This window comes from Sorex araneus, chromosome 1 (genome assembly GCF_027595985.1).
Source record: "Sorex araneus isolate mSorAra2 chromosome 1, mSorAra2.pri, whole genome shotgun sequence".
Classification (NCBI taxonomy): domain Eukaryota; kingdom Metazoa; phylum Chordata; class Mammalia; order Eulipotyphla; family Soricidae; genus Sorex; species Sorex araneus.
The window spans coordinates 361529911-361553661 of record NC_073302.1 but is presented as its reverse complement, the minus strand read 5'-3'; the positions used below and the strand labels follow the sequence as shown (position 1 = coordinate 361553661).

The 23751-nt window shown below is 44.5% G+C and overlaps 1 protein-coding gene across 1 annotated transcript in view; it reads left to right on the top strand.

The window, feature by feature from the left end:
- Positions 1–22707, top strand: part of PLEKHA8 (pleckstrin homology domain containing A8) — an 81578-nt gene extending 58871 nt beyond the window's left edge. Inside the window, exons 13-14 of the mRNA XM_055139735.1 lie at positions 11513–11574; positions 16834–22707. Of these exons, the coding sequence (XP_054995710.1) occupies positions 11513–11574; positions 16834–17031 (260 nt within the window). The 3' untranslated portion in view covers positions 17032–22707. The remainder of the gene's footprint in view (positions 1–11512; positions 11575–16833) is intronic.
- Positions 22708–23751: the final 1044 nt, after the last annotated feature.

Genomic DNA, 23751 nt, shown 5'->3' with positions numbered 1-23751 from the left:
GGACATCTTGAGGGAGAGCTGTTCTTCAGTAGCATCTTCTTCAACTGGAAACTTTTAGAAACACCAACCACTAGGCCATACCCATAATGTTTTTAGAAACTCTGAAGGTGGAGCAGATTAGCAAGTCATTGAGTGGTTCAGATCCAGGCTACAGTTTAAGGGCTGCTCATCTTTTTTTTTTAATTTTTGTTTAATGTAGGAGTACTGCTATTTACTCAGCCATTGGTTAGCCATTGATTAAGCTGACTGAATTGGTTATGAACTCCACATTACTTCTATTTTTAATTCTTTTAAATTGGATCCCCATGACATAGACCATTACAAAGCTGTTCATAATTGAGTTTCAGTCATACAATGATCCAATACCCATCCCTCCCCCGGTGTACATTTTCCACCACCAGGGTCCTCTGTTTCCCTCCCACCATCCCTCAGCTCCCCATCCACAGCCTCCCTCTTTGGGAGGCACTTTCCTTCTTGCTCTCTCTCTCCTTCTGATTTTGTGCATTATGGTTTGCAATACAGGTGCTAAGAGGTCATGGTGTTTGTTCAGGGATTTCCATATTTTTATTGGGACGGTAAGGCTGGAGTAGCTTTTCAATTCAGTGATGCTTTGGGATGTGGAAGTGACTGCTGAGGCTTCCGGAAGTACAGAGAGGTGGGGGGAAGTACCCCCAACCCAACCCTGAGAAAGTCTGTAGGTGTCAGTCACAGTATCCATATACCCAAATTTTCAGCAGATACTATCTTAGTGAGGTCCATCCTGAGACAGTGGAGTCAGGCCAGGGGTATGGCGGCAATTTTGGATTATGGAAGTAAGCAGCTGCCGGGGGCTCTGTTTGGGTGGGCACCAGGCCAACCCAGCCCCCCTTCGATTTACCCTAGCCTGTTCAGGCTGTTCATCTTGAGCCAGGAAACTCCCCTCTCACAAGACTTCATTTTAATTATATAAGAATTTTGACTGTATCTGAGTGATTATTAAATAAGTGGTAATAAAAGTGTTAGAGTAAGCCATAGCATCAGTTAATTTTGCCTCCTTCTTCATGATAATTATTTTTTAATGACTTAAAGAATGTTTTCCCAACCTGAAAACAGCAAGTAGGAATAAATGAAAACTAATCCTTTTGATGGCACTGCTGAAGAAAGATGTTGAGTAAATTCATAAAATTCCATTACCATGGCCAATATAGGGGGGATATGTTTGTAAACATCCTAAATGACGCAGTGGAGAACTCTCTGGAAAATGCATGCCTAGTCATTGCAGTGCTGCAGTTCTGTGGCAGAGTTCTGAAGCATTCGAAGGCTTTATCCTGCGTCCTTTTGCATATGAGCCATCCTGGAGATGCCCATTGGTGATGATCCGAGTGGCACATTTTGGGTGGTCTCTTGCCAAGAAATGCTCTGCACCCCAGTTCTCTGGAGGTTATTCTGAGCAAAGAGTTGAGTTAACCCTAGATGTGAGCCTTCCCACTCACAGATGCCACATCCAAAAGAGCATTTGGAACACATCCTTGTACCTGAAAGGAAGAGAGGCTGTCCTTTCATTTCATGCACCGTTGCACTAAAGGCTACATGCTCTGGAGAGTTCCTCCCTGGGATAGAGCACTACTCCAGCTTCACCTCAAAATCACTCCCTAAACATCAGGCAAACAGGAAGCCAATCAAGATCTCTCAACATAGCATAGGAAAAAAAAAATCTCTGAAGGATGTTCAGTTATGTATTTGACATGCACTTTCACAGTCAAGGAGAGCTATGTCAGAGAGATACAGAGCTTATCATCAGACATTTTGCATCAAATCATAAGTTGACTCACTATTCTGAAAATACTGTGAAATGGAAATCAAATCATAGCCTTTCATTAGCCACTGAACAGCTGTGTCTAAGTGACACAATTGGCTTCTAATATAAGTTGTGGCTTGGTAGTGGCTGAAGTTCACAAAGGATGTATCTGGGTAGGTTTCACTTTTGTCCACTAGACTTTGGCTTGGCTTTATCCCATACAATTCATTTTGCCTGGAGTTTAGTAACTAGAATTCAGAGGTTACTTTCCTGGTAGCTCAGTTTTCCCTCCAAATTATAAATGCTCTAGAACTCTGTATCCACTGATTAACCAAACATATGAATAATTCAGTACCTTACCCCTTGATTCAGCACTACCCCTCCCCACTGTTCCTCTGATTATCCAGAGGACATCTTAACTCTGAATTTGCCATATAATGTGTCTTAATGTTTTTATTTTGTCTGCACGGGTCCATGAACACTATGTAGTGCAGCATGTTTTTAAGTCTTGGGCTTGGGGCCATGCTAGGTACTTTCTTCCCTTTTCGCTGGGTATTAATTTTCAGACTCCATCCTCACTTTCAAGCCTCTGCTGCTTCCTGATTCTTAACTGAGAACATGCTCCTTTTTGCAGCGCTGAGATGCTCCTCATTTTCTGGGTTCAGACGTGGTTCATTTGCTTTCCCCGCTACGCAGTGCTCTATTGTACAGACAGTTTCATAAACTACACACATTGTTGACCAGTACTTTGGTTCCAGATTCTCACTGTTATGAACAGTGTTGTATGCTTCTTTTCCACATGTTCTTTATCTTGTGGAAATCAGTCACTGAGACAGTGTCCCAAGAAAAAAGACATGAATCCTTTCCAGTTACAAGTTATAAATATTTTCTGTTACTTTCTACCCTTTTTCTTTTTCTCATACTGTCCTTTGATATTCAACATTGGGTGTTATTAGACATGTCATTCAAAAGAAAACTTTTGTGCTTTGGACTCTTTTTTGTCTACCTTGAGATTATAGTGATGTTCCGTTACTTTTCTAAATTTTAGCATTTTAATATTCACATCTCCCTTCATCCTGGGACCTGTCTTTGAGAATGAGATAGCAAGTTTTTCTAGAGATAGCACAGCCAGGAGGGCGCTTGCTTTGCACACGGTCTATCTGGCTTTGATTCCCAGGCACCATCTGGTCCCCTAAGCCTCACCAGGAATGATGCCTGAGCACAGAGCCAGGAGTCAACCCTGAGCACTGCTGGGTCTGCCCCACACCCCCCCAAAAAGCCTAGTTGTTTTAAATAATGTGTGCACTATTCCTTCTTATATATTATTATACCTCTTGGAGAGCCCGGCAAGTTACCTGTGGCATACTCGATATGCCAAAAACAGCAATAACGATGGTACTCATTCCCCTGATCCTGAAAGAGCCCCCACTACGCCATTGGGCTATGCTAGGCATGTTACAGGGATGAATGGAGACGTTACTGGCGCCCACTCAAGCAAATCGATGAACAATGGGATGACAGTGATACTTTTTGCATCTTTCTAGACACCATAGTCTGGTGTATTGTTCTCTTTGTTTACCTCTGTGCTTTATTTTAAGTGTTGATTTCTTTCTCTCTTTTTTTTTTTTAAATTTATTTGGTTTGGGGGCCACACCTGGCAGTGCTCAGGGACTACTCCTCATTATGAATTCAGGGATCATTCCTAGCAATGCTCAGAGGACCATAAGGGGTGTCGCACCCTAGTCAGCCATGTGCAAGGAAAACACCCTCCCTGACTTCCAAAGCTGTCAGCAGTAGAATTCCAGGTATGATCAATGTTCCGCCTCCAATGTCTGTATCCCTCCACGATGACCCCAAGCTCCTTCCGCACCCTCACCCTCCAGCTCACTTCTTTAACAAGCACATTTTAGCATTTGGCCACTTTGCAGGGCAGAGGTTCTTACCGTTGTTATCCAGATGCAGGACATTCCTCTCTCATCATTGCCCGCCAGGAGGTGGACTTCCGCTGCCCACCTTCCCCCACTGCCTGCCGCACTTGACCCCGGCTCTCCTCTCCCTCCTGGTTCCTGAATCCTGCTTCGTTTACTCATTTCCAGAGCTGGCTTTGTCATTTCCTGAGATCAGCAAACAGTTTATTCCACCTTTGCTGACTTTGTCAACTTCCCAAGCACTGTCTTAAAGCTTAGAATCTAAGAAGAAGTCTAGAGTTAATGCAGGGACTTAGGCACTTGCTTTGCATGTGACTGACCCAGGTCTGATCCTTGGCACTCTGTGGTTTCCTGGAGTAAACTGTGAGCACCACCCGTTGTTACACACACACATACACACACACACACACAAACACACACACGTGCACCCCAAAGAACTTAGATTTCATCTATCTGATGCCCTTGCTACAATCCACAGTAACTTTACAAGTTGTTATCATTAATAGAATTATAACTATGCTCAACTAGCTGAAAAAGGCACAATTTTTATTTTGATTATTTTGCTTCACAAAGAATAAATGTAGTCTTCCCCCCCCCCCCCGAATGGTTTTTTTTTTTAATTGAGGCACCATGTGGAAAGTTACAAAGCTTTCAGGCTTAAGTCTCAGCTATACAATGATTGAACATCCATCCCTTCACCTGTACACATGTTCCACCACCAAGAACCCCAGTATACCTCCCATATCACCCCCTCCCGCCTGTATAGCTGATAATTTTCACTTTACTTTCTCTTTACTTTGATTACATTCAATATTTCAACAGAAAACTCACTCGTATTGTTTGGAGTTTCCCCCTCAAAATCAGACCTGCTGAAAAGGAAGCATTTTATCATTTGTTTTCCATTGCTGAGAATGAAGAGATATGAGGTTTGGGATTTCTGTATTTCAGTATTTTAGTAACTAAGTCCAGGGAAATTTCTGCCAGAAATTGCATCATTGCAAGCTCATACTCTCTTTAGTGGTCCTTATAATATGGCAGTTGCCACCCCCCCCCAACCCCTTCCTCAAAGGAAAAGCTGAGAGAGAAAAACCCGTGGCTTCGTTCACAGTCTAGAGACATTTCTGCAAGAAGCTACTGGTGCCAAAAGTAGATAGGTGGCCTCTGGGATCATGGTCATTCAGCAACAGAGAGACCACACATGTGCGGCCGCTCGGATCACATCTTGGCGGAGGGTGCTCCCCAGAATGTTTTAATGTGACAAGAATGCCTCAAGTTGTCACTGCTTTAAGCTTTGTGACCTTGGGTCAGTCACTGTCTCAGAGCCTCCTATCCCTTCACTGGAATAGGAAGAACATCTCCAACAATGGAGAGAGTTCCTTCCTCAGAAAGGGAGGAGGGTGAATTGTTAAAGCTTTCTACATAGAAATTTTGATTCAATCTCTGAAAAACTGACACATCTCAAAGAGCTTGGAGAAGGGTATAATTTGTGTCTTTCAGAGGCCAAAAATACTCCCAGATTATAGAACATGCATTATGAAAAATGAATGGGTATTACAGAGAAGATTAATGTATTTCATTATCTTCTCTAGGTATCCAAAATAGGTCAGGCTTATACTCCATCTTATTTTAATGCAGCTTCCCATGCATGGATATTTGCAGCTCTGTTAAGTTAGCTAGGATTTTTTGGCAAGTGTTGTTTTTTTTTTCTAATGAGTTTTTATTTCCATTGTTGATATTAAGTAGCAGCGCTGGCCTTTGGGTTTGAGTCAGGACCCAGCCCAAATTCTCCAACTTCATCTTTGCTGAAAGTCTCACTGGCCTACGTTTTGCCTGTGGGGACAGTTGCTTTGGGTGCTGGTCCCAGAAAGGATCAGCTGCATCCAGATGGCCAGACGGGAGGACAGCACAGCTGGAGCTGCCGTTCAGATGCTCCCTTCCTCACACCTGGCAGGCTGCGTATTCCAGCTCACAGCACATTTGTTTCCTTAATTCTTGCTGGAGAAATTGGCATCCAAAAGTGCCTCTGACCCTTTTTCATGGTTGACTTCAATGCTGAAGTGTGGGAAAGGCATACAGTCTTGTGGGGGGACGTGGGCAGGTGAGGGGTGGGGGTCATGGCACTGAATCTAGAGCCTCTGCAAAGACGTGGTTTGTTAAGCTAGTGGGGCATTGGAGCCCGGGCTCAGGGTCCAAGATAGCCACATTTACTGTTTCTGTAAGCCAGTGTGAGTCTCATCTTCACTACCACAGTTCCAGATCAGAATCACCAGGACTTTGTTACTAGGAGAAAATAATCCTCTCTATGAGAAAAAAGGTCAAGAGAATACCCCAGCAGAATGCCCATGATGGTGATCTCTGGGAGATGTGATTGGCTTTTTCAGTTCCTTTCCCCCAATTATTTTTCCCATTTTATTTTTAAATATAAAACTACTGCTATTTTTTTCAGCTGTTGACTAAGCTGATTGAATTGGACATGAACTCCACAGTACTTTAAAAAACTTTTTTAAAATAAATATCATAAATATCATTAGACAGGCCATTACAATGCTGTTCATGATTGGGTTTCAGTCACACAATGGTCAGCACCTATCCCTCCACCAGTGTACACTTCCCACCACCAGTGTTCCCTGTTTCTTACCACCATCCTCCACCCCCCAGCCCCATTCCCAGCCTCCCTCTATGGGAGGCACTTTCCTTCTTGCTCTCTCTCTCTCCTTTTCCTTTTGTGTGTCATGGTTTGCAATACAGGTGCTAAGAGGTCATGGTGTTTGTTCAGGGTGTTCAGTGCTTTTATCAGGACTGTAAGGCTGGAGTAGCTTTTCAATTGGGTGGCTGCTGTGGGGTGTGGATGTGACTGCCGAGGCTTCCAGAAGTACAGGGAAGTGGGGGAGGTAGCCCATCTCAACCCCGAGAAAGCCTGGAGATTTCAGTCACAAAACCTACATACCCGAATTTTCAGCAGATTTTATCTTGGTGAAGTCCTTCCTGAGATGGTGGAGACAGGCCGGGGGTAGGAGGCAATTTTGGATTGTGGAAGCAAGCGGCTGCCGGAGGTTGGGCCCAGGCCAACCCACCCCTCCAATTTACCCCAGTCTGTTCAGCCATGCACAGGTCTGAGATTAGCTGTGGCTTTCAATCTCTTTTGAGATTTATTTAGGGGTCTCTGAAGCAAGGCCAGTGGTAGAGCTTACAGGGTGGTGCTGGAGTTGGTTCATGGGGGTGACTGCCAGTGCTTCCAGAAGTATTGGGAGGTGGGAGGGGGTAGCCCATCCCAACTCCGATAAAGCCTGGTGATTTCAGTCACAAAATCCACATACCCGAATTTTCATCAGATTCTATCTTGATGAAGTCTGTCCTGAGACAGTGGGGTCAGGTCAGGGCTTGGCAGCAGTTTTGGATTGTGGAAGCAAGAGGCTCTGCTTGGTTGGTCACCAGCCTAACCTGCCCCCCTCTGATTTACCCAGGTCTGTTCAGCCATGCGCAGGTCCGAGATTAACTGCGGTTTTTATCGCTTTTGAGATTTATTTATGCATTTCTGAAGCAAGGCAAATAAATGAGCTTGTATAGCTGAACTGGCAGTGGTCTGTGGGTGTGGCTCCCACATACCTAACTTTTGGCTATTTAAATTCTTGGTAAATTTGGCCCCAGTTTGTTGGGTCTGGCCAAAGGCACAGTGGCGATTTTAAGGTATCAGGAAGCCTGAAGGCACCATCAGCCTGCTGATGCATTCTCCCCACAGGTACAAGTTGGCCTGCTGGTGGCACCGTACCTCCATTTTGGAAGTGATCACATATTTCTTTGTACAAATGAGATTTGTATTTCATGTCTAAAGCTCAACTATGAATAACTTTGTAGATCACAGTACTTTAATAAAAATAATTTTTAATTCATCAAACTAATCAGAATAAAAACTAGTATTTACTGTAAAAAAATATAAGAAGAGTTGTGAAACTTATTGCATTTCAAAGTCAAGGAACAACAGTCTTTCACTCCTGAAGTATGCTTTGGGAAAAAAAGTGTTTACTGCATGGTAAGGGCTATAAAATACAATGAACATTTCTTTTGTGGGGGAAAAAACAGTAATTGTTACTTTTTTTTTTTTCACTGCTGGTCTTCCTTAAGCAAAGTTCTGAATTCTTGACAAGGAGTATAAAGGTCCTCACAGTTTAAGTCCAGCACCAGTGAGCTGCCCCCAGGGCCCGGTATGCCAGCCTCTGTCACAGCTCCAGCCTGCTCCTTCCCCTTCACTCACTGCCACCCCCTTCTTGTCAAAGCCAGCATTTAAGACCCCACCACCCACCCTCTCGCCACTGTATGCTGCTCTTCTTTCTGTCCTTGCAGCATTGAATACAAGTTTCTTCTGGGGCAATTAGGGCTTTTCATAATAATAATTTATTTAAATACTGGCTTTCTTATAAGCTGGTGAGCTTCCTGAGGCAGGGGACTGAGTCTCAAATGCCCATGGATCTCTGCTGCCCGTCACAGTTGGAAAGCGTGGCACCCTCACTGAATTCCTGCTGAATGGAGTTGCTGTCTCATTGCATCTGTCTGCTGGTCCATTAGGCATTGACATTCATTTGCTATTGATAACGGCAGTTAATTCCTTGCCTGGGTCATAAGAAAGTATGTATTCCCTCTGTCTCCTCTCTGATCATGGACTTGTTACCCTATTTGCCAGCCCACATAACTCCTATGATGGGTGGGAAATTGGCTGTCTTGAAGACTTGAAACGGCTGTGTCTAGTATTTTCTGCCTGCTTATTCTGCCTGTTAATCTGCTTTGACTATCAAACTGGATGCTGGAATTTCAACCTAAAGTCTCTAAGCTTTAGATAGCCAAGGAAATGTGCTATTACATTTTAAATGTCTTCTTTCATATAAGATATTGTTGTATTTTATGTAAACTTGATGTAAAATTGAAAATAGGTTGTAACTAAAAGAAGCAGAAGAATTTTTTTAAGTTTTTTGATTTCAGAGTTATAGGACTTGAGTAGATCATAAACTGGGTTAAAGCAACCAGTCCCACAATGGAAGGCCAGTTACTGCAGATAGATGTCTGATGTCCTTTGGCAGTATCCTGTGACCATGTTACTTTTCAATTCATAGGAACTGTGTTTGTGATTTCAGTAATATTTTCAGTTATTTTAGCATCTTGTTATGATTAAGAAGATTTTTGCATCTCCTAATGTCACTAAGCATTGATTAAGTGATGGTAGTTTTTGTGCTTTTGCTCAAGCTAGCACATGCACCTGGAATATGAACTAGATATGGTAAAGCATGAAGGTCCAAGAGTCACCCTGCCCACAGGCTATGCTATTTATTTGTTTGTTTGTGGGAGATGGGGCCATATTCCGTGGTGCTCAGGGATTCCTCCTGTCTCTGCACTCAGGGATAACTTGTAGTGGTGCTTAGGGGACCATATAGGATGCTGGTGATCGAAATAGATCATCCACATGCAAGTCAAGTGCCTTTCTGCTGTACTACCTCTCTGGTCCGGCACACTACTAGTTTAGGAGTGAGCACTAATGGAGATGATGATTGGAAAATAAAGCACAGCATTGAAATTAAAATGTTCTATGATGATGTAGATATAAGCATCATAAGAATGAATTTATTCTTTTTTTTTTTATTGAATCACCATGTGGAAAGTTACAAAGCTTTCAGGCTTAAGTCTTAGTTACATAATGCTCGAACACCCATCCCTTCACCAGTGCACATATTCCACCACCAAGAACCACAGTAAACCTCCCCCCCAACCCTCCTGTCCCTCCAGGCCCCCTCCCACCTGTGTAGTTGATAAATTTCACTTTACTTTGATTACGTTCAAACAAAAAACTCACTATTATTGTTTGGAGTTTCTCCCCGCCCCAGAGTCGGACCAGCTGGAAAGGAAGCATTTGATAATTTGTTTTCCAATGCTGAGAATGAAGAGATATGAGGTCATGTGGCCACAATAGCGGCCGCAAGGTTCTGGATTTCTGTATTTTAGTATTTTAGTAATTAAGTCCAGAGGAATTTCTGCCAGAAGTTGCATCATTGCTAGCTTGTATCTCTATGCTACTTATATTCCACATATGAGTGCAATTTTTCTATGTCTGTCTCTTTCTTTCTGACTCATTAAGAATGAATTTATTCTTATGGAAAAACATTTTTTAATTAATTTTGCTAATGTTAAATTATTCAAAGCCTTTAGGAACACACCCTTGCATAGAACCATGGATCTTTTTAAAATTTTTTTCAATAATATTATTATAGACCAGTTTTTAAAAATTTCACTTTAAAACACATCGGGGCAAAAATAATAGATTATCTTTATTTATTTATTTATTTTGGTTTTGGGGCAACACCTGGTGGTACTCGGGGTAATTTCTAGCTCTACACTCAGGAATTATTCCTGGTGGGGCTTAGGAGATCATATGGGATGCCAGGAATCAAACATGGGTTGACTGAATGCAAGGCAAGTGCCCTACCCACTGGACTATCTCTCAAGTCTCAATAATTGATCTTTAAGTTTAGTATATAATTAATTTTTTATTAATAGGCCTGAACAATTACTTTGCAGGGAGCTTAATAATCTCAAGTCATTGTTTTCTTTCTCTTGCTGGTTGATTGGTTGGAGTTTTGGGGTCACACTCATCAGTGCTTAGGGATCTGTCCTAACAGGGTCTGAGTCATGTCAGTGATGGAACGGAGGCCTTCTGCATGCAAAGCATGCCCCCTAACCCACTGAGCTATTTCACTGGCCAAAATTTTTAATGGTTTGCTGCTTTAATGCTGCAGAATGCTGTCGATTCAGTCATAGAAAGAGACATTTAGGACCACCATCACTGCTACAATTAAAAGGAACAATGGTAAGATTGCACTCATATGTGGAATATAAAGTAGCAGAGAGGTACGATCTAGCAAAGATGCAACCTCTGGCAGAAAGCCGTCTGGACTTAGTCACTAAAATACTAAAATACAGAAACCTAGAACCTCACAGCCACTACTGTGGCCACATGACCTCATATCTCCTCAATCGCAGCAGTGGAAAACAAATTATCAAATGCTTCCTTTCCAGCAGGTCCGACTCTGGGGGGGAAACTCCAAACAATAATAGTGAGGTTTTTTTTGTTGTTGTTGTTGTTGTTGTTGTATGTAATTAAGGTAAAAAGAAAGTAAAGTGTAACTTACCAACTACACAGATGGAGTGGGGGACCGGGGGGCAGGGTGGGGTGGGGTGGGAGGTTTACTGTGGTTCTTGGTGGTGGAATACAAGCATTGGTGGAGGGATGGGTGTTCGAGCATTATGTAACTGAGACTTAAGCTTTAAAGCTTTGTAACTTTCAACATGGTGATTCAATAAAAAAAATAATAATAAATAAATAAATAAAAGGAACAATGGTGGAAGCAGATGATTCAAAAGAGCAACTAAGGAAGTAGCTAAAGGTCACACATTTCAAAAACATTTCAAATCACATTTTTATGTGTTTGTAGTACATTCCTAGTTGCATTTAGTCTTTGTTTTTCAATATCCTTTTCTCCCACTTCATTTCTATCTGTGTATTGAATTTTCCCCACTGTGGTAAGCTGAAGTTCAGATATATTGACACAGAGTAAACATGGGAATAGTTGTTTTTATTTTTTTAAAAAACTGTGTAAAATTCTTTGCTATCCTATCCTTATGGAGATCACTACCTTGCCATCAACCCTTTCCCATTGTTTGCTAATCCCAGTAGATCATGCTGTGAATATGTTAGAAAGGATGAGATAAATCGCCCCTCCAGTTCCAGTCTGCTTGTTCCTAATGAAGTCTTTTTCTTTTCAAGATAACGCGTATGGTAAGACTTTACGGCAACATCACGGCTGGGTGGTCAGAGGGGTCTTTGCGGTAAGTAACCCTTTGGTCTCCCAAGTAGCTAATGGACACAGCAGTGCTTTGTTGTGTGGTTTTGTGTGTGTGTGTGTGTGTGTGTGTGTGTGTGGTGCTTTTGTTGGGGTCAGTTTTTTAAAATAAGCACAAAATATTGTTGATTTCATGTAGTCTCAGTGGAAATGTAGGGAATAAAAAAGAACATGGATCATTCAAGATTATGCTTTCCCCTGTGGAGTTGCAGTGACCGTGTCTCCCCGACCTTTGTCTCGGGAAGGTTTCCTAAAGTGGGTGTACCGCTGCAAAGGAAGAAGGGGCGCTTCAGGCAGACGCCCTGGAGGGAACTCCCCAGGTGCCCTTAAGCCACAGCGCCCCCTGCTGCCTGTTGTGTACAGTGCTGCAAATCCTCACATTTTAGCTGTGGTTTCCCGTTCACCCCACTCCCCATGCCGCCCTTAGTTGATGTGTTTTTGATTATTAACTGGATTGGAATTATCCCAAAGGCCAAGGCTAGGCATCTCTCTCTGTCTGGTTGTCGTCATTGTGTAGCTGTTCTGGTTTCAGTTACCTGCCAGCTCTTCTTCCCTGCGTGTTGAGTAGGAAGAACATTAAATGGGAGTCAGACTAGGCCAGACCCCTGCTACCCTGTGTCATACACGCAGGGCAGTGAGAGCCCCTTTGTGTCAGTGCCAGTAGCCTGTGCTTTTCCCAGCAGGGGAGAAGTTGGCCCGAGGCTGAGCAGTCCTGAAAATCAATCTTCCATGTAACCGAAATGTCCTACAGCATACAAGTTCTTGCGGGGGTAAAGGGGGGGATAGGAATCTAAAGAATTGGAGACATCATCTGCCTGAGTTAACTCTGCTCTGGGAGGTTGTGATGTATCAGGCAGGTAAGGAAAGGAGGAAGTGGGGGCTGGAGCGGTGGCACAGTGGGAAGGGCATTTGCCTTGCATGTGGCCAACTGGGGTTCGATTCCCAGCATCCCATAGGGTCCCCTGAGCACCGTCAGGAGTAACTCCTGCGTGCATAAGCAAGAACCAGGAGTAAGCCCTGTGCATCGCGGGTGTGACCCAAAAAGGAAAAAAAAAAAAAAAGGAGGAAGAATTTCTAATGGAAGAAATCCTATCTTAGTGAAAATTAAGTCCTTTTTCAGAGCATGGCAGTGACTAGCTCCATATCCTGGTGCTCCCTGGGTTAGGAGCCAGGCGGGTCGCAGCCTCACTCTTCACTTCGGGTGCTGTGCTGGTCGAATAAGCACAGCATGGGCTGCCTCGAGGCTGTACATCCCTGTTTTCCGCCAGACATAGTCTTGTACCTTCCCTTGTTAAGTTGAGCCCCAGGGTCCCAGAGTCGGGTGCGAGGGTCAGCCCAGACGGCGTCTCCAAGGCCAGTGCTTCCTCCTGCACAGCAGCTCTTTGCCGTGAGGACAGAACCCTTGAGAAACAGGGAGTGCGTTGGCAGTGGATGCCCTGCCTCCCTCCGTCTCCTTCTGCAGTAAATCCCGGGATTACCTGCAGGTGGCAGACATCTGAGTTCCTTTGGTGATAAGACAAACACAAGTATGGGTCTGGTTTTTAGTCTCAGTAACTGAGTTTAATCTTGAAGTATCAAAGATCCAAAAGTTGTTACCAATGAGAATATAGCTAGAGGTCAGAGCTGTAGGGCAGGGGCTAAGGCTCTTGCTTTGCACAGAGCCGACCCTCGTTTGATCGCAGGCACCACGTATGGTTCCCCCCAAGTGCTGCCACAAGTGATCCCTGAGCACAGAGGCAGGAGTACACCCTGAGCACTGCCAGGTGTGGCCCAAAAAGGTTTGGCAAACCCCCCAAAAGATAACACTATAGTTAAGAAATGTATCGTAAGCATGAGTCTCTAAAAGGACTTCATAAATTATAGCATTACCCCCAATTTATAGTATATTTAATCCTATAAATTTTTTTAGAACTCATAGAACAAAGGGAAGGGAAATATTGAAATTACCCATATTTTCATTACATAACCATTTTAAACATTTTTCAAATTTTGCCTTCTTAATTTTTTGAAGAGTCTAATTTTATATTTATCTAAATATAAGGTAATAGATATTTATATTTTTATATCTTACATGTATATTTTGGGCTGGAGTGATAGCACAGCGAGTAGGGCATTTGCCTTGCATGCAGCTGACCTGGGTTTGATTCCTCTGTCCCTCTCCGGGAGCCTAGCAAGCTACCAAGAGTATGCTGCCCACACAGCAGAACCTGGCAAGCTACCCGTGGCATATTTGATATGCCAAAAACAGAAACAACAAGGTTCACAATGGAAACGTTACTGGTGCCCACTTACGAGTGAATTGGTGAACAACAGGACGACAGTGCTACAGTGCATATGTTTATATTATATTCATGTAATTATCTTTATATATTTTATACATATAATTTTTGGCACTTATATTTTTGTATCTTTCCCCCACTTAATGGCTGCTATCATTTTAAACATCTTAAGAATCTTTGAAAATCTTTGTAACTACGTAATATTTTCCTGTATAGAAGTACCATAATTTATTTGCCTAGTTTTCTGTGCTGGGAGTCTTAGCTGCTTCTGAATTTATTAGAAAACAGCATACATTCATGCCTTTCCCCCTAAAACTTATTTCCTGAAAATGGTTTCAGAAGTAAAATTGTTATGTCTCAAGAACTACAAGCACATCTTGGTATCTTGATCGTTTGCTCTGCAGTAGGAGCTATTACGTGCCACCCATACTCGGAGTTATCTGTCTCGTGACTCTGATGTTGGGTCTCTGATGACCCTTCTTACGAGGCGAAGACCGCAGACACACGAGATGACATACTACACCTCAGGTTAGAGAATAAGGACAGTCTTCAGGCTCTCCATATAATTGCCAGTCATTTTAAAAATTGCCTGCTTTTAGGAATAGATGGTGTGCGTTTGACAACAGTCTTAATCAACAGAGGAATGTATCAATCCTTTCAGATTCTCTGCTCTGTTCTCCAAGTTCTCCCTACTGTGGCAAGCTTGTGAAGCTCCCTGAAATGCTCATTATCAGAGGCAGATTGGTTTAACCCATCTCAGTTGCTCAGGGAAGCATCTTTTACACCCAAGGAATTTAGCTCACTCAACAGTCAAATAGTAAATTTTCATTTTCAGACAGTCACATTCCGCTGAGCCGAGGCTCGGTCTGGGCCCCGCTGCCAGCGTGGTTGCTGGCGTCTGTCCCATGGTCTTTGTGGGTTCCTTAAAACAGTTTTTCTTATCGTTCAGTTGCACCAGCATCTTCTGTGAATCTGAGAAGTCAATACATAATCCGGAAAGAAACTTAGGAAAGATCTATTTTAGAGAACCCGTGGCACCTTTCGCCACAAGCCTAAGGCCATGAGTTCAAATCCTGGTGTATGCTCGGGGGCCATCCTGAGAGCCCCTCTCTGGAGATCCCCAGGTGAAGAAAGGGAATCTCTGCCTTGTCACTTAGACATATGTGCAGAGGGTTTGTTTGGGCTTGTTTGTTCTAATCAGAAGGAGTAGAACCACAAAAAGCAGTCCCTGGCCTCCCGCTTCCCGCACTCAAGGGGCTGCCAGTTCAACTCCTGTGGCCATTTCTTCCAGGACATTGGTAGTTACAGAAATGTTTACTGCTCTTTGTTGCTTTTTTTTTTTAATTTTATTATGTTGAATCACCATGAAAAAAATACAAAGCTTTCAGGTATAAGTCTCAGTCATATAATGATTGAAACCTCATCCCTTCACCAGTGCACATGTTCCACCACCAAGAACCCCAATACCCCCCCACCCAACCCCCACCTAAGTAGCTAATGATCTTCATTTTATTCTCTATACTTTGAATACATTCAATATTTCAATAGAGAACTCACTATTACTGTTTGGAATTTCCCCCCAACAATCAGGCCTGCTGAAAAGGCATCATTTAATAATTTCCTTTCATTGCTGAGAATGAAGATTCTATGAGCTCGCACAGCCATGACAGCGGCCGAGCAGTTTTGGTTTTCTGATGTTTTAGTTCAGTTCACAGTCTAGATGCATTTCTGTAAGAAGCTTCTCTGGGTGCCAAAATGGGTTAGAAGACCTCTTGGATCATAATCTTTAGGAGCAGAGGGTCTGTTTCGTGAGCAGCAGCTCCGGATCTTATCTGGGCCGAGGGCGTGCCGGTACCGCCCCCTTGACATGATTGCCTATGAGCCACAACATTGCAAAGTTCCTACCTCTGGGCGGAAGGCTTAGGGGGTGGCTCTCACCAACTGGCTGATGCCGCCGTCACCATTTTCTGCGCAGAAAAACAGGGTGGAGAGGGAAAATCCCTCCCTAGGAGGCACATAGTCGTAGTACAGCTCACAGTCCAGGTGCATTTCTGTAAGAAGCCGCTCTGGGTGCCAAAATGGGTTAGAAGACCTCTTGGATCATAGTCTTCAGGAGCAGAGGGTCTGTTTCTCGAGCCTGTTGCTTTCTTAGCTTTAGTCATCGTTTTTGTTTGTTTCTTTGTTTTGGTTATTTTGGATTTTAGGCCACAACGGCAGTGTGGAATAAGCTCAGGCTCATTACTGCCTCTGTGCTCAGGGTCACTCCTGGTGGGCTCAGGGCACCAGGATCAAACCTGGGTAGACTGCATGTGAATTAAGTGCCCTACCCACTGTTCTGTCTCTCTGCCCCTTAGTTGTCAATTTTCACTTTGTGCGAAATGTTTCCACAGAGACTTACATGAAATCAACACTTACTTTGTGGGTCACAGTCACAGTCACAGTCATCCTGTTGCTTATCGATTTGCTCGAGCGGGCACCAGTAACGTTTCATTGTGAGACTTATTGTTACTGTTTTTGGCATATCGAATACACCACGGGTAGCTTGCTAGGCTCTACCGTGCGGGTGCAATACTCTCGGTAGCTTGCTGGGCTCTCCGAGAGGGGCGGAGGAACACGGGTTGGCCGAATGCAGGGCAAACGCCCTACCACTGTGCCCGTGAACAAAAGGGAAATTTTCTCAGACTCTCTTGGCCCATGTATACACATGCCACTGTACCTTTGAAATGATTTGGTGCTTGGAGCATAATTTCAGCATCTATCGGAAAAGATGTGTTTCTGCTTCTCCCTCCTACTGTCCTCAATTCTGTGTTTGTACGCATGTGTGTTTGTACGTGTGTGCGTGTGTATGTGTGTGTGCATGTGTATGTGTGCATGTGTGTGTGTGCGTGCGCACACGCGTACACACACCCATGCACACGTGGGCAGTAATGGAGTGTAACACACATTCTCCCTGACAATTCTTGCAGTTAGCTCTGAGGGCAGCTCCATCCTATGAAGATTTTGTGGCCGCGCTGACCATAAAGGAAGGGGACCACCAGAAAGAAGCTTTCAGTGCTGGGATGCAGAAGGACCTCAGCCTTTATCTCCCCGCCATGGAAAAGCAGCTGGCAATCCTGGACACTTTGTATGAGGTCCACGGACTCGAGTCGGACGAGGTGGTGTGACACCTGCAGCCAGTCCCGCCTTCCAACTTCAGGGAACCCAATTTGCCCTTGCGTGGCTCGTTGCCTGCTTGGTTTCCAGCAGCAGCCCTCTCCGGGCTAAAGAGGGCATAAAGAGGAGGCAAGACCTACTGCTTTCATATTTAATTTTTTAATGCATATGCGTTTTGTGTGTTTAAAAATCAAGGTGCTATAAATTTCAGTTGAAAGGGCCTCCTGGAAACCAGATCATAGCTACTTGTAGGCTGGGATAGCAAGCTGAGAGCAGACTTGACAAATGAACTCGTTGGTGTTTGTTTTGGTTTCTTAGCTTTTAATTTTAGCAGATCATTCAAACCCAAGCTGCAAATAAGCAAATTCTGCTTCTATTACTCAGCCTACATAGAGTCGACTCAAAATTTGAAGGGTGCTAGACCCCTTAGTTGAACAGTTGAAATGTAGAGTTGGCTATTCTCAAACATTCTTTCAGGAATCCCCATGTCTATGGCCTGTGGGCAAAAAGAGCTCAGGCAGTCCAGTTGTTGGGGTACTGGGGTGATCTTCACACATGGTGTGGGCAACAGAGACATCAGTAAAAGGTGTCATCCCTGTTTACGTAACTGTGGGGAGAATGTGACTCTGCAGAGATGCTCTGACCCCACTTAGAGGGCCCTGGGGGAGAGGTGAGACAGATCTGAGGTGCCCCTCTCCATGCGTCCATGTATGAGCTCAGTTGGATATCGTATCAGACCCACGACATTCAGGACGTTTCCCCAGGATCAGAAGTGAGGTTTGGTGCAGTGTTCCTTAATCTTTTCCCTACCACGATGCCCTTCCCACCTTATGTCCTTCCTGTGTACCTCCCCAGCCCCTGCCTCCCCCAGTTTTCACCTGTGCCCCCCTTGGAATATCCTGCAGGCCCATTTCAGTTCCTGGTTTAGAAACACTGGTTTAGAGGTTGAGAAATTTCCCCAGTCGCACAGCCACCTAGCAGAAGAGGCAGGTCATTTCTAAGTGTGACTGAATCACCTGGGCCTGTAAGTCACACGGGATGCTTGTTCTGAAAAGCAGATTCCCAGGCCTCACTCTCACTGAAGAACCAGAAGCAGGGGGTAAAGCCCTGCATTCCTCTGTATATGCACAGAGATCCCAAGTGAATCTTATGCAGACAGGGTTGAAGGAGCACTAGATTGAACAAGAGTTTCCAAGATTCCTAGTCTCAAGCCTTCCCCGCCCCCCCCCCCAGGAGGAAGAGGCTATGATTTTTTTTGGGGGGGGTCACACCCGGCGATGCACAGGGGTTACTCCTGGCTCTGCACTCAGGAATCATTCCTGTCGGTGCTCAGGGGACCATATGGGGTGCTGGGATTCGAACCTGGGTAGGCCGCATGCAAGGCAAATGCCCTACCCGCTGTGCTATCATTCCAGCCCCCCCGAGGCTATGACTTAAATAAATGGTTAAAGGGAGAGTGAGATGCCGAGCACCTTGACCCACAGCTTCCTTGGTTGAATCAGCATCAGGAGGCAGCCGGTGGACCCTGGCGTTGTATGCAGGGACCAGGGTCCTGAGAGGTCTCTGAGCCAACTCGGCTTAGTCACCAGTGGTTCAGAGGAAGCTGAAAGCAGCTCCAGGTTAATTGCAAAACCCTCAGGATCATGTCAAACAAGCTTTAAATCATTCATAAAGCAGTGCCTTGGGTCCGTGTCCTGAAAGCCACAAGTATCCCACAAGCTCCTCACCACCACCACCGCCACTTGAGGCCACTTCCTTCTAGCAGCCAGAAGGGAAGTTCCAGGGCAGAAGGTCAGGGTTTTGGTGGGACCCAGGCAATGCTGTGAGGCTGACTGCCTAGCCCCTTGGTAGGGTAAACCCCTCTCCTGGGGCTAAGCAGTTGAAGCAGGAAGAATATTGATTTCATCCTTCTGCTGTCTTTAATCAAATAGGTATTTATTTCATTCATATTTGTGAAACCGGGACCGGTTCACTTACGGCCTTCTGGGTACTTAAAGACCAGATGCCTAGAGAGGATACTGAAAGGACATCATTTCTGTAAAAAGCAGCTGCCCCAGTGTGTGTGTCCCCCATTCCCATGCGGCCCGGTGTGGTCCTGCCTCTTTGTGTGTGTGAACATCACACAATCACTTCCGTTCTGGCCCTTGACATAACCTTCTGCAAGGGAAAAGAAAAGCCGCCGACTTGGACTAACGCTGTTTGGTTGGGAAAGGGATGCAAGCAGGAATGTGTGTGTGAAGCCTGAGCCTCACAGCTGCTGCTGCTGGCCGTCTGTCCCCTCTGGTGTGGGCACACCATCAGGTTTCCAAGACTCCAAATCCACACACAGAAGCCACTGGGGCGGGGGGCGGGGGGGAAGCACCCTAGTGTGGCGACTGGGTTTCCCGTGGCAGAAGTGTTGACTGTATGGGACTATCACTGGAAACCCAGGTCAGCTGGGTACTTTGGACGATATTTGCTACTCGCCTCTTTCCCAGCACTGCAGAGAGGGGTCATGGTTTTTGATAGCCCGGTTCCTCGAATCTAGGATGTGTAAAGCTCTGAAGGCCCCTCAATAAAAATGACTAGAAATGGAAATGAACAAGAAGCAGTAAAGTCAGTTTGCCCTGATACACATGGCGTAGTCGGAACTTCCAGCCGCATCTACCATAGTCGCTCCTGTCTTGAAGTTGTGATTTGTGCTAATTTAAACTTACTGTAAAGCTCTCTCTATAACACTCCTAGACTTCTTGCGATACCGGAGCTTTCTCTGCTCTCCAGTAAGCAAAGGTAGACACCAGATGGGACCTGTTGAGAGAGTGGGGCACCTTCTTTTAAAGCATTCCTAGGGCTCCTTATCTAGAGAATTCTTCCAAGAAAACCTAGAAGGAAAAGGAAGCAGCCTGTCTTCTAGGTATTAGTACAAGCTAATACATATTCACTATCACTGATCCTGGTGATAAAATGGTAAGTTGGGGTGATGCCTTTCACCCCTTGGAGACAAAACCCACTGGTGACCATGAGGCAGGGATTTGTCCATCATCTTTTGATCTAGCATTGCACAGAGTTCTTTTTTGTTTTATTTTATTTTTAGTTTCTAGGTCACAATTGGCGATGCTCAGGGGTTGCTCCTGGCTCTGCACTCAGGAGTTACTCCTGGTGGTGCTTCGGGGACCAGACGGGATGCTGGGGATAGAGCCAGGGTCGGCTGCATGCAAGGCAAGCCCCTAACCACTGTGCTATCGCTCCAGCCCCTGCAGAGTTCCGGAAGCAGATCGCTTGGAATCTCCCCAGGAAATTGACTTTGTCATCCTTATTTGTGTGTCACTCTGTGCATGAAGCTTCCAGGTATCCTGTTCTGCGGTGCAGGAACCTGGATTCCATCACTTGGCCCTGCCTCCGTGCTGGGTGGGGTTAAGGAAGGAGCTTTGGCTTCATGAGCGCCACGCATATTGTATGTGGTTCTCTTGGGCTTCATTGCATAGGTGTGTGTATCCAAAAGGCATAATCAAGAAGCATCAAGTTACCAACAAATAAAGTATACTTTTTAAAATTTGAAGTAAATTCTTATTTACTTCAGTGGGGCTGAAGTAGCACATATCTTACTAAGGATCTGTAATCCAGTGGTGAAAACCATATCTGTGTATAAATGTCATTTGAAGCAGCAGAGAGAGTCGGGGTTATGAGCAATACAAGATGATGTGGGCATTTTAAAATTATCTAGAAGAAATCTGTTTCATTTGGTTTCCTACAAACTGCCACGTTCTGCAAGAAGTTGGCTACACAGTGGCACAGATCTGAATCATGGATTAAAATCAGTTGTTTCTGACCTTGGTCATAAGTGTGACAGCTCAACGTCCTTACCATCATGTCTTTGCTCCTTCTTGTGGGGAGAGGTCTCCCCAGTGTTGCTCCAGGGGCTGTGGAGCCCCATCTGGCCATTCTCAGCCAATTAAGCCCAGTTCAATGCAAGGGCTTGAAGATGCTCAGTGCTGGAATCACCCCTCGGGGCCATTGGGCCACCATGACGGTACTTGTGGCCTCCAGAGCCAAACCCGTGGTGCTCCCTCCCTACTCCCTACTGTGCTTGGGATTAGACTGGGATCAGCCACATGCAAGGCATGCACCGTAATCCAGTGCTCTCTCTCCAGCATCTCGGTTTTCTGTTTTAAGTTGAGCCATCGACTTTGTATGTGTGTTTTTGTGCATTTCTAGATGTAGAATTTATAAGTAAGATATATTTCTGTTAGCTGAGCTGATTTGTTTGGTGTCAGAGCACCTGGCTTCAGGTGTTCTTTGGAATCAGGCCCGGGCCGTAGAGACATCATTGTGTGCATCGAGTGTGTTATTTAGAAATCCGCTCTGCTTCTGGATGTCCCTTTGTAATCTGCAGCTGCTTCCTCAGGGGTTCATAGTATGACATAAAGAAGCCCACTAGCTGTGGACCGGTTTGAAGACAGCTTTTCTCTGACAGATTGTTAGGGATCCTTTCAGCCATCCCTTGGACATGCTCTTCACTAGCCCGTCTTGGTAGCTCACCCCCGTTCCCACCCCAGTCTGTCAGCAGCCTGTGTGCAGAGACCCTCTACATGATTGCTCATTGCACTGCTGTGTCCAGGGCATGATTAGGCGATCATTGAAGAGACAGTTTCCACATGTATTAGATCTTTGCCCTCACTGTCTCTGTTTCGCCCTTTGTTAAGAGAGAAAAAGATCACTTGTCACTACAACCCTGCAATGCAAATGTTTCCATAAGTCTTTGGTTACCCTTTTAAAAATCACTCCCCTTTCTAAGCAAACAGGTGTTTTTAGCTGATCTATGTGAGGCACAGGAAGAGATTCTGTGTGTTTGAAGCACATGCCTTCTATTGCACCTGTATTTGGAAGTATGGTCAGTATTTCTTCCCTGTACTTTATAAATAGAAACCGCTCTGGGATCATAGGTACTTCTTGCAAAGCTGATCTCATCCGCACAGACTCCTGTTTGTGTCTATTTATAAGTGCATGTGGGGTCACTAGTGACAAGAAGGGTGACCTCAAAGTAGTCCTGTGGCTTCCTAGAAGGTTGTTGAGCCAGTCTCATGCATGTTTCATGTATGAGCACCCCTGAGTCATGACAGTTCCTAGAATGTCAGCAAACAGCCCAACTACCTCATGTGAAATTGGCTGTGGACAATCTGTGTCAGATGAGACATGTGTTCAAGTGGACTGAATCTGAGTTAGAGATTGGACAAAATGATCTCTTTAAAGAAGAAACATATTAGACCAGATGCCAAAGGCTACAATGTACATAGATTTCTTTAGATTAATTTTTTAAGCTAGTATTTAATTTCACCTTCAGTATTCTTAGACGTTTGTAGTTCCATAAACCCAGGCACTTTGACTTTGTCACACATGGTCCCTTGTTACCTGTTCTTATCTTTTATCAGTTTTGAAGGAGCATTATGACAGTAGAAAGCAAGTGTCAAGTAGTTTGTTGCTGTTTCCATTTTCCTGGGTCATTAAGAATATAATGATTAGGGCCTTTTAGGACCAACTGATGAATGAAAATTTCATGTTTAGGTTTTATGTAAAATGCTTCCAAGTTCTTACTCTTTGTCTTGTGGGAAAGGGGAACAAAGGAGGATTTTACTTTTTTCTCAAAAAATGTTTTAAAACATCTGTCAGATTTTATATTCATTCGTTATAATAAACTTATTTTTAAAGGATTCTGTCATATGCTTGTCCTAAATATTTGCTGTATTTGTGCTTAATTGAATATGCCAGTAACAAAACACATACTATTAACCAGGTATCATTCAATGCTATTTACAGATAATCGAGCATTTAACCCTCCTAATCAATTGAGAAGCCCAGGATCAATCGAGAAGGCCAGGACCAGTCTATTATTGAGGAATAGATACAGACCCACACTAATGTACCATGAGTCACACAAATGTTCTCATGTTTTTATAAAACTATAAGCCTAAGCCCCCCAAAAAGAGTAATTTTGAAATATCAGATGCCTTCTGAAATAGCATTGCCATGGGTGTTCAAAGCACTCTAAAAACTAGCCCCTTTCACAAGCAACCATATTCTTTAGTTTAATTCCATTTTCAGAGGAACCACAAACAGAATAGATGAATTTGCTGAGCACGTTTTAGCTTGTCTGTGGGCATGGTCACTCACTCATCCTTTTTTACTTAAATAACTTAATGACAAAGTAGGGTTGAACTTGAATTTTCTCAAGTGCACTTGTTGGTGGATTTTAAGTACTGTGGATACGTAAATATGTCTCTGGTATCCAGGTGCTACCTTGTCCACGCCCCTTTCTCATGGAAGTATTCCACTTGTTGACTCTCTGACCTGCTTTCCATGCATCTGCTAAAACCATGAACTGGGATCCCTTAAAATTGGGAGCAGGAGGACTGAAGGAGGGAAAACCATGCAGTGGGTGGTGGGTGCTTAGGCAGAGGAGTCTTGAAGAGTGAGGCAGCGTGGCACACGGGAGAGGAAGGAGAGCTGGTGGGCAGTGAGAGGCACACTCAGAAGCAGGGCTGAGGCACCACAGCTGTCAGCACGAGCAGGGCCCTCTGCTGCTTCCCCTATGTGCCTCCCCCTTGGAGAAACCTGCGGCTTCACAATAGGAGTTCGCCATTTCGGCTTACACTGCTTCCATCGCTTGGAACAGTCACAGCGACAAACACACATGCCCTGTTTCACACTGACTGTGGAAAAATCTTAAAACCCGAAGTATATATTTTGGGTTTTTT